The sequence below is a fragment of the Penaeus monodon genome, unplaced genomic scaffold (genome assembly GCF_015228065.2).
Source record: "Penaeus monodon isolate SGIC_2016 unplaced genomic scaffold, NSTDA_Pmon_1 PmonScaffold_2899, whole genome shotgun sequence".
NCBI lineage: Eukaryota > Metazoa > Arthropoda > Malacostraca > Decapoda > Penaeidae > Penaeus > Penaeus monodon.
Window position 1 is genome coordinate 10001 of NW_023657569.1, and position 12116 is coordinate 22116.

At 29.2% G+C, this 12116-nt stretch overlaps 1 protein-coding gene and 1 pseudogene across 1 annotated transcript; both read left to right on the forward strand.

The window, feature by feature from the left end:
• The first annotated feature begins 5055 nt into the window (after positions 1-5055).
• Positions 5056-6401, forward strand: LOC119570486 (annotated as a pseudogene).
• A 4016-nt stretch (positions 6402-10417) lies between these two features.
• Positions 10418-11760, forward strand: LOC119570485. The gene is made up of 4 exons (XM_037918199.1): positions 10418-10490; positions 10881-10963; positions 11114-11157; positions 11304-11760. The coding sequence occupies exons 2-4, from the start codon at positions 10897-10899 to the stop codon at positions 11538-11540; spliced, it is 348 nt and encodes a 115-aa protein (XP_037774127.1). The 5' UTR covers positions 10418-10490; positions 10881-10896; the 3' UTR covers positions 11541-11760.
• Positions 11761-12116: the final 356 nt, after the last annotated feature.

Consider the following 12116-nt stretch of genomic DNA (forward strand, 5'->3'; position numbering starts at 1 on the left):
TGTTTAATAATAATGAAAATAAGAAATAATAAAAAAATAAAAAACTTTAATAAAAATTTATAATAAAATAATGATAACAATATCTCCCCGAAAAGGGCTAGGGGGGATGTTCTTTCGGGGGACTTTGGTTCGGGGCAAGTGGGGGGCTGATACCATTTAATCTCAACCACTGGGGCAGGTTTGGAACGAGGGGGCAGGTTTGGGAAACCCGCTGGGGAAAGGGTTCGAACGCGCCGCCAGCTGAGTGAACCCCCCCTCAGGATCCTCAAGCCAAACTGCACCAAAAAGGGTAATGAATAAATAAAGATATAATAGTTAAAAATGAGATCTACATTTTTATGTTATTGTTATTATTTTTTTTTAAAATTTTCAGTGGGGTTAAAATTTTCATTATTATTAATAGGATTATTATTTTAAATTTTTATTATTTTATTATTTTTTTTTTTTTTATTATTTTTTTTTTTTTGGGTTTTGTAGTAATAGTAATAGCATTAAATATCATTATTATCTTTTTTATCATTATTACTATTAGGGGACTATTATTACTATGATTTTATTATTACTATTATTATAATTTATTTATAATTTTTTATTATGATTATTATTATTATTATTATTAAATTTTTAATTTATTATTTTTTTAAATTTTCTATTATTATTTTATTTTTATTATTATTATTTTTTATTATTATTTCTACTTTCTTTATCATTATTTTTATTTTTATGTTATTACTATTTATAAATATTAAATTACCAAAAGGTTTTTGATTATTATTTGTATTATTATCATTATGGAAATTTTATTTTATTTTTATCATTTTCATTTTTTATCATTATTATTTTCTTTATTATTATATTATTTTTCATCATTATTATAATTATTTATTATTTTATTATTATGAGATGATTTATGATGATGATTGATGATGATGATGGGTGATGATGATGATGTGATGGATGATGAAGATGATGTTTTATGATGATGTAGATGATTTTATTATTTTATTTAATTAAACATTATTTTAATTTTCATCATAATTTATCATATCCCTATTTATCTTTTTTATAATCACCATCATTATGATTTTTTTATTATTATTATTATTATTATTAATATCGCAGGATCATTTTCTCTATTATAATTTTTTTTTCAAATTTTCATTTATCATTAAATTTTTTCTTTAATTTATCCGCTTGTCTCCCAAAAACCCATTTGTCATATTAAAATTGTTTTTCATTAATTTTTTCCCTTATCCTTACCGCCAATTTTTTTTATTATATTTTAAATTTTTTTATTTATTTTTTATTCCCATTATAATTATTTCTACTCTTTTTATTTTTCATCACCATTTCTATTATTTTTGCAGGGGTTATTATTTTTCTTATCATTTTTATTTTTTTTGTTTTTCGTCCCTTTTTACGGGCATTATTTCATTTTCTTTATAATTTTAATCATTTATTATTTATTTCCCCCTTTTTATTATCATAAGTTCATTATTTCTACTACTAAATACTAAATTTTTATTATTATTATTTTATTATCATTTTTTATTATTTCATTATTTTTACATTTTTATTTTTATTTTTATTTTATTAAATTTTATTATTATCATCATTTATTATATTGTCAAATGTTATCATTTTTTATTGTTAAATTTTCATTATCATCATTTGATTTATTTTTTTAATATTTTTATTTTTACCTTTTATTAAATTTTATCATTATTTATATCGTTATTAAATTTTAATGAAAATATTATTTATTATTTTTGTTATCGTGGGTACTATTATTGTTTTTTTTATCTTTAAAATTTTACCATGTTTTTTTTTACTATTATAAAATCTATCACCTCATCATCATTTTATTAGATCATTATCATTTATATATTTTAAATTTTTATTATTATTAATTAAATTATTTGTAATTCATTAAATTTTATTTTGTTATTATATTAAATTTTTATCATTTTTTATTTTTATTTTTTAATTTTTAAATTTTTATATTATTTTTTATTAATTTTTATTTTTATTATTTTATTATCATTTTATAATAATAATAATAATGATTTTATTATTTTTATTATATTATTTTTTAATTTCTTATTATTTTTATTATAATGATAATAATGATAATAATTTGTAGTTTGTAGGATCATTGGGTTTTTAATATTAAAAATTTTATTTCTATTATTATTTTTATTATATTTTACTACTATTTTTTTAATATTATATTATTATTATTATTTTTATTATTTTTATTATGATAACCTTTTTTACTATTATTGCTGTTGCTAATTTTTTATTAATAATTATTTTCATTTTATTTTTAAACAATATCATTATGATCATTTGGTTTTCACTATTATTTAAAAAATTTGTTATTATTATTATTATCATTATTTTTGTAGTTTTGATGATGATTACAAAATTTTTTCATTATTTTTTAAATTTTTATTGTTTTCATTTAATTATTATTTTTAATTATTTTTTTGTTATTGTTCTTCTTCTTCTTCTTTTTTCTTCTTTTCTTTTATTACCATTATTTTCATTCCCCATTTTATTATTATAAATTTCTATCATGATTTTTTATTTATTTTTATCATCCAAACATCATTATTATTTTGATTATTTTCATAATTTTCAATTAAATTATCCCTATTTTCATTATTTTCATTATCATTTCATAATAAGTTTTTATATTAATAATTAAAATAAAGATAAAAAAAAAAAAATTTTATTATTTTCAAAGCTATATTATTGCATTTTTTATAATTCATCAATTTTAATTTTTTTTTTTGTAATTTTCATTTTTCATTAAATTTTTTATTATTATCATTGTTTTTAGTATTAAATTTTTATTATTATTATATTATTAAATTTTTTTATTATTAATATTTTTATTATTTTTAAAAAATTTTTATTATTTTTTATTTTTTCATATCATTAAAATAATAATAATAATAATATTAAAACTATTACTTTTATTTTGTTTTTATTATCATTGCAAATATTATTATAATCTTTTTTTTTGTTACATTGTTTTTATCATTTTCATCAACTAAAATTTTTCATTTTTTATTATCATTTCATTTTCCCTATTATTATTTTATTATTATTATTTTTATTATTATTATTATATAAAATTTCCATTATCAATTTTTTTATCTTTGTTATTGTTATATTATCATTAAATTTTTCAAACCCTTTTTATTAGTTTTTCATCAGTAGCTGATGTGATTTGATGATTTATGAATAAAAGATGATGATGAAGGGAAAATGATGATGAGATGAATGATGATGATGATGATGATTTATGGTGATATTGGGAAAATGAGATGTGATGATGATGAGATGATTTATGAAAATGGTGATGAGATGATGAAGATGATTTTTTATTATTTGTGGGAGTAGTAGAGTAGTAAAATAAAATAAAAAAATTATTATTACTTTAAATTTTCATTATTTAAATTTAAGTATTTTTGCTGTTTTTTTCTTTATCTTCAATGATATGTCAGTTTTTTCCTCCGGGAAAAATGAAAAGAGACTGAGGTACCCCCAAACCCCCCCGGGGGGGGGGGTAATTTATTTGTAGAACTGCTCATCGACCCCGGGTTTAAAGGGTACGGGCCCCCCATCTTTAAATCCCTCAATTTAAAGTTGAATTTTAGGTAGCAACTTTTCATTTCAGTTCCTCTTCCTCTTCATTTCTTTTGATAAAACTTTATTCCCCCCAAGGTTTTTCTTTTTAAAAGAGTTTGACGCCGCCCCTTCGGGCCGTTCCAAAACTTTTTTTAAAATTTCGGTTCATATTAATTCGAGGGAAAATTTTATATATATTAATAAATTTTTAAAATTTTAAAAATTTTAATTATAAATATATAAAATTTTTTTATATATTTTTAAAAATATATATAAAATCATAAATATATTTTATATATATATATTTTTTATAAATTATATAAAAATTATATAATAATTTCCCTAATTTTAAAATTCATTTCTAGATTTTTAGGTTTTAATTAAAAATATATAATATATATTAAAATTTTATATAATAAATTTATATATATTTTATATTTTTAAATTTATAGAAAAGGATCACCACACACAAAACCCCGGGGTTTCCCCCCCCACTCAGGGTTTTTAAATATATTTCGCCAAATTTTAGGGGTGTTTAAAGCAGAAAAATTTGGGCGGGGAAAGCTTAGGGCCCTAGAGCAAAAAAGTACGGTTTTACGCCCCGCCCCTCAAGGACACTAACACTTCCCAAAAAGAAATTTTAAAAAATAAAATATATATATAAAATATATTTTATATATTATTTTATATATAATTTTAAATATATTTTAATATTACATACACCCGTATTATGGATATATATACATATATATACATTTATCACACAAACCCCAATATTTATATATATATATAATATATATATTATAAAAAAATATATATATATATATATATTTTGGGACTAACAAAAACCCCCACCAAAAACGTATATATAGATGAAAAATATACAATTTATATACGTATTGGTAAATATAAAATAGGGGGTAGGGGGTACATAATTTCAGGTTGTATTAATATATAGGGATAAATGAAATTTTTCATCAGCATACAAAAAAATGTAAAGTGTGTGGGGGTTTTTTATAAAATTTCACCTGGTTTTTTATTTAATTTTATGTATTATAAAATGTATATCTACCGAATAAAGCGGGATACAAAAAAACCCCACGAGCAAAACCCCCACGCACAATATGTGTTTTGGGAATTTTATATATATTATAACCCATTTTTATTTGTTTTTTTAAATTGGTTAAATTTTTAAAAATTTGGGTTTTAAAATTTTTGTCATAACCCATCCGTTTCTCTTGTTTTTTCTAATCATGATCAAAGCTAAAGATTTTCAAACGCCCGCACGGTGGGCCCTAATTATGAAAGGTTTTCCCGTTAATATAATGATTACACTTTCATTTGGGTATAGTTGTGAACCCTCAAGTAAGCTAGAATTAGTTTGCCATGTCACACAGTAACTGTGACCGTCACTAGGAAGGGGAAATCCCAAAAGGATATAAAAAGGGGCTTCAGGGCATCCTTGCTCAGTGTGTTGTGACACTGCTATCGGCTCCGTCAGTTTCTCGTGTGAGTTGCTGTTGTAGGAATCTTCAGAACAGTGATGTAAATACTGATATATACAGTATATATGACACAATATGTATACACATATGTATTCAATTATTTATATAATATATATATGTATATATATATTGTGTGTGTTACGTATATATTGTATTTCTAGTAACCTGCACACAAGTACATATTTTGTGCACATATATGTGTTTATTATGAACGATTGCGAGGGTTGAATGGAAAATGTATGGCGAACATTCTTATTCCTTTGTTATAGATTTTATCGTTTATTAATTTCATCCATCTACAGTTAGCTGTAAGTTACTTTGAGATTTTTTCCCATGCATACGAAGTAGTATCTGAAATCACAAACTAAGCGCCTCTTTTTTTCCACAGCTGAATCAACGCAACCATGACACGTGTGATGTTCCTGGCGGCGATCGCTGCTTTCGCCATCTGTGCTGAGGCGGCTTCACTGGGTAATCAATTGTTTTCCCTATAATTTTGTATTAAGAGTGACTCTGTTTCACCTCATGATATTGACGTCTCTTTCACCTCCATCTTGAATGATACATGTAACAGTGCTATGGTTCACAATGAAAATCATAAAAAATCTTATATTTCAGGACCTCAAGGGAGCTGCACCGAGCAAAACGTCAGTTCTCTTGGGTGAGTTGATGACGTAGTATTCCTCCTGAATTACAGTTAAAGATAATATAAACGATAATTCAGTAACTTTTGTATATCATAAATGCTGAGAAATGCAAAGCCAGTGTGTACACTATGTATCAATTAATCTTAATTTATTTTCAGTCGAGCGACCAAGACGTTAGCAATACGGTGTAGACACACCCGGCGGAGAGCAGTTTGTCAGTTCACACAACACTTTCCTCGGCAACAATCAAAGAGTCGGCCAACTAGGTTTCGGGGCCAACAACAAGCAGTTGTGCATCAAGGTTTCTCACTGTTCGGACCCAGCAAACAAAGAAGTAGAACAGATTGCGAAAGGAGGTGGTTTCCAGCACCAGACTGTCAGTCAAAAGGGTAGCATCTTCGGACACAGCAGCCAGAGAGTTATTCAGCAGGGAGGTACTAAACAGATTGTGACTGGCAAGTAAGGACCGAATCCAGCCTTGCCGCTGTGTTGCTGTAAGAACTGGTTGACTTTATTCCTTCATGGTCAAAGAATTGACCAGGAATTGGTATTGTATGTGATTGTTTCAGTCGAAATTCCTCGGAATCAAATAGAAATTCCTTTGCAGTAATTTTGTTTATATTACACGGGAGTTTCCCAGATTCAAAATATGACGTATAAAAAGGTTCTCACACACTCATGTGAGATGACATATATTTGTATGTTTCAGTGAATTTACTAATTGCAATTAAATGAATTTGAAAAAGTGACGAGAAGCATGAGGATAAAATGACACTATCCATATAACTGCTTTATAAATGAGAACACAAGCAACGATCGGAGACTGCAATTAGAGGCACATACAGACATGGTTGAATTACAGAATCATACACACTAGAAAAACGGAAACAGGAAAAGAGCAATAACTTTTGTGTCTTAATCATTTTGGTTAACATAATAAGTCATCGTTTTTTTTTCCTTAACGAATACTTTACGGCTTCTATTAACTAACTTAAGGAGCCTAAACTAATCTCCCAACATGCAGCACTTACTTGTGTAAATATTTGTGCATAAGGATTGAATGAAACCCAATTGGAGAAGAAAGCACACGCACACGCTTAATATATATATAATATATATATATATACTATATATATAATATATATATATATATATATATATATCATATAACATATATATATATATATATATACTATATATGTATATATATATATATATATATATATATATACTTGTTTATTTATATATATACACACATAGACACACACACTCGTTTATTTATATACACTCACACACACACACACACACGCACACATATTTATTGTATTCATGTATTATATATGTGAATATATATAATATATGTTATATATGCTGTATATATTTTATATACTGTATATATTATATATACTGTATATATGTGTGTTTGTGTCTTTTATAGATGGACACACACCCACACCCACACACATATATACACACACATCTCTCTGTCTCTTTTATGTATATATATACATATATGCACATATATTGAATATATATAGTGTTAATATATATGCATATATCCTCCATGTATATCCATATACATATATTTATATATATTTCATATTTATACATATATACTTAATTTACATCTATACATACAAAGGCAAACATATACACACATATATAACTCAGTTCGTTGTCGCTTGCAACCTCGTTCAAGCAGCTCTTGCGACGTCGCTGTGCCCAAACTGCTTCGGTTTCGGATACATCAGCTGCGTGGGAGGGGGTAGCCTGCTGCATGGGTTGCTTGCTCCTCACTCACTCTTTCGCCAAGGCGAGGACAGAGTCAATAATACCAAATCGACATCGACTGATGGTGGCCGTCTTATATAAATCCACACACACACACACACACACGCACATACACACATCACACATAAATCACACACATGCACACACACACACCACACACACACACACACACACACACACACACACACACACACACACACACACACACACACAGTTATGCGACCCCAGAAATGCAAGCACGCGATCCTGATTACTCAAGGTGGCAGAGCATTCCTCCTCATCCGGCCCGGCGCCAACATCCCCGTCAAAGCCCACACTTATCAGTAACAGAGAAGATAACACAAGTACGCAATCACACAATCACACCAGTAACAGTAAGAGGAGAAACAAGCGATTGGAAAACGACAAGAAAGCAGCAGAGTCTCCTACCCCCACCATCCCCCAGTGGAGTCATGGAAAGTTCCCCAGCCTGTCAGTGGCATCACGGTGCCAGGTGTGCTAAATAGTAAACTACATTCAAAACATACTAAGACAGGAAACGTCTAAACCCAAGTAATGGGGAAGAACTCGTACCTCTCGTACGGGCTGTAGCGCGATACGAGAGGTGGTTTACACCTATCAGATGATGTGTACAATGTTTAGAAATAGATAATGTATTATGTCATGATTGGATTCTCCCATATGACCTTATAAGATGAATAGAAGGCAAGTGAGCACTTTTTGAATTGCATTATATTACATATTCAGCTAAGCAAAGGATGTTAAGTGTGAAGTTATGCAAAGATAAAAAGGAACTTATAAATACTAACGCAAGAGAGGTCATAGCAACTGTGCTTAAAAATCAAATTTAAAACACAAAATACTCATATGGGCCAGTGTTTACAAATGAGTGTCACCGTAAGGTACAAACTGTAGAACCAGGCAGAAATAAGATTTAAAATGAAATAAATTAGACTATTATGCACTAGGTACTCAAGAATATTTATTGATTAATGCATTTAAGGGAACCTCCAGAATTACTGATAATTACCTGGAAGAACATATACCTGAGCCTACCACTTTTTCCATCACCGAAAGCAAAGTGCAACCCAGATGCTCAAATCAGAACATCCTCAGCTCAAACTAGGATGAACAATTGGTTACGCCCCATCTTTCTGATCTCTCAATGATATGTCAGTTCCTCTTCCTCCTGAAAGTGAAAATGAGACTGAGGTACCCCAACCCCACGGGGAGGGTATCTCATTCTGTAGAACTGCCTCATCGACCCGGTTAATGGGTACGCCCGCCATCTTTAACATCCCTCAATAATGTTGAATTTTTAGGTAGCTAACTACTATTTCAGTTCCTCTCCTCCTTCACTTTCTTCGATAATCTAGTTCTCCAGTTTTCTTTTTCAATGAGTTTGATCGCCGCCGTTCGACCGTTCCAAGCTTTTTTTAAATTACGGTTCATATTTATATTCGAGGAATATATATATATATATATATGTATATATATATATATATATATATATATATATATATACATATGCATATATATATATTCATACTAGATGATTATGTATATATATATATATATATATATATATATATATAATATATATATATTTATATTATACGAGAGGATCACACACACACCGTGGTCCCCCGCCACCCAGGTTTTAACTATATTGCGCCATTTCAGGGTGTGTTTAAAGCACGAAATTGGTCGAACGCTTGCCGTAAACGCCAGAAGTACGGAACACGCACGCTCTCACGGACACTAACACTCTCCAATAGAAATGTAAACAATATATAGATATATATATATATATATATATATATATATATATATATATATATATATATATACATACACCCGTATATTATGTATATATATACATATATTATATATATATATATATATATATATATATATATATATATATATAATATACCACACACACATATATATATATGTACTAACAAACACACACACGTATATATAGATTGAACATATACATATATCATATACGCTATTGGTTATCTGCGAGGGTTAATTTACAAAGATTTAAAAAAATTCTCATCTCTTTATTACAGATTTGATTTAATTTCATTTCATATACTGTCGGCTATATTAGTGTACTTAGCATCAGCAGAACATGCACTGAAAATAAATCTGAATCATATATTCTTCTTTTTCCACAGCTGAAGCAAGGCAATCATGACGCGCGTGATCTTTCTGGCGGCGATCGCTGCTTTCGCCATCTGTGCCGAGGTGATCAACTCCAGTCCAGGCAGAGGAGGCTCAGGGATTTCTTTTGATTATATATATATATATGTATATATAGATATGTGTATGTGTGAACATACATGCAGAGTTGTATTCATATATATGTATACATGAATATAATTCATGCATGCATACATAGAAATAGATATTTGTGTGTGGGTTTGTATATATACACCTATGTTTTGTATGATGTATGTATTCATACATGTATATCTACAGATATATGCATGCATACAAAAACACACGAGCACACACACACGCACATATATGTGTTTATGAATTATATATATACTTATTGTTATTTTTGTTTATTTAAATTGGTTTACTTTAATAACTTAGTTTTAATTATGTCATAACTATCAGTACTCTGTTTTTTCTAATCATGATCAAAGCTAATGATTTACATCGCAGCATCGGTGTGACCCTAATTATGGAAAGGTCCTGTTAATATAATGATTACACTTGCATTTGTGTATAGTTGTGAACCCTCAAGTAAGCTAGAATTAGTTTGCCATGTCACACAGTAACTGTGACGTCACTAGGAAGGAGAAATCCCAAAAAGGATATAAAAAGGGGCTTCAGGGCATCCTTGCTCAGTGTGTTTGTGACACTGCTATCGGCTCCGTCAGTTTCTCGTGTGAGTTGCTGTTGTAGGAATCTTCAGAACAGTGATGTAAATACTGTATATACAGTATATATGACACAATATGTATACACATATGTATTCAATTATTTATATAATATATATATGTATATATATATATATTGTGTGTGTGTTACGTATATATTGTATTTCTAGTAACCTGCACACAAGTACATATTTTGTGCACATATATGTGTTTATTATGAACGATTTGCGAGGGTTGAATGGAAAATGTATGGCGAACATTCTTATTCCTTTGTTATAGATTTTATCGTTTTATTAATTTCATCCATCTACAGTTAGCTGTAAGTTACTTTGAGATTTTTTTCCCAATGCATACGAAGTATATCTGAATCACAAACTAAGGCCTCTTTTTTTCCACAGCTGAATCAACGCAACCATGACACGTGTGATGTTCCTGGCGGCGATCGCTGCTTTCGCCATCTGTGCTGAGGCGGCTTCACTGGGTAATCAATTGTTTTCCCTATAATTTTGTATTAAGAGTGACTGTTCACCTCATGATATTGACGTCTCTTTCACCCTCCATCTTGAATGATTACATGTAACAGTGCTATGGTTCAAACAATGAAAATTCATAAAAAAATCTTATATTTCAGGACCTCAAGGGGAGCTGCACCGAGCAAAACGTCAGTTCTCTTGGGTGAGTTGATGACGTAGTATTCCTCCTGAATTACAGTTAAAGATAATATAAACGATAATTCAGTAACTTTTGTATATCATAAATGCTGAGAAATGCAAAGCCAGTGGTGTACACTATGTATCAATTAATCTTAATTTATTTTTCAGTCGAGCGACCAAGACGTAAAGCAATACGGTGTAGACACACCCGGCGGAGAGCAGTTTGTCAGTTCACACAACACTCTCCTCAGCAACAATCAAAGAGTCGGCCAACTAGGTTTCGGGGCCAACAACAAGCAGTTTGTGCATCAAGGTTTCTCACTGTTCGGACCCAGCAAACAAGAAGTAGAACAGATTGCGACAGGAGGTGGTTTCCAGCACCAGACTGTCAGTCCAAAAGGGTAGCATTTTCGGCAGCAACAGCCAGAGAGTTATTCAGAAGGGAGGTACTAAACAGATTGTGACTGGCAAGTAAGGACCGAAATCCAGCTTGCCGCTGTGTTGCTGTAAGAACTGGTTGACTTTATTCCTTCATGGTCAAAGAATTGACCAGAGAATTGGCATGTATGTGATGACTGTTTCAGTCGAAATTCCTCGGAATCAAATAGAAATTCCTTTGCAGTAATTTTGTTTTATTTACACGGGAGTTTCCAGATTCAAAATATGACGTATAAAAAGGTTCTCACACACTCATGTGAGATGACATATATTTGTATGTTTCAGTGAATTTACTAATTGCAATTAAATAAATTTGAAAAAGTGACGAGAAGCATGAGGATAAAATGACACTATCCATATAACTGCTTTATAATGAGAACACAAGCAACGATCGGAGACTGCAATTAGAGGCACATACATACATGGTTGAATTACAGAATCATACACACTAGAAAAACGGAAACAGGAAAAGAAACAATAAACTTTTGTGTTCCCCGCCAGTGATGGTGTCTTAATCATTTTGGTTTGCATAATAAGTCCCTC

Bases quoted from the DNA above. Each gene is read 5' to 3' on its own strand.
- LOC119570485 (XM_037918199.1), top strand. From the start codon at position 10,897: ATGACACGTGTGATGTTCCTGGCGGCGATCGCTGCTTTCGCCATCTGT. The intron at 10,964-11,113 runs GTAATCAATTGT...CTTATATTTCAG, and splicing joins TGCTGAGGCGGCTTCACTGG to GACCTCAAGGGGAGCTGCAC. The intron at 11,158-11,303 runs GTGAGTTGATGA...TTTATTTTTCAG, and splicing joins CAAAACGTCAGTTCTCTTGG to TCGAGCGACCAAGACGTAAA.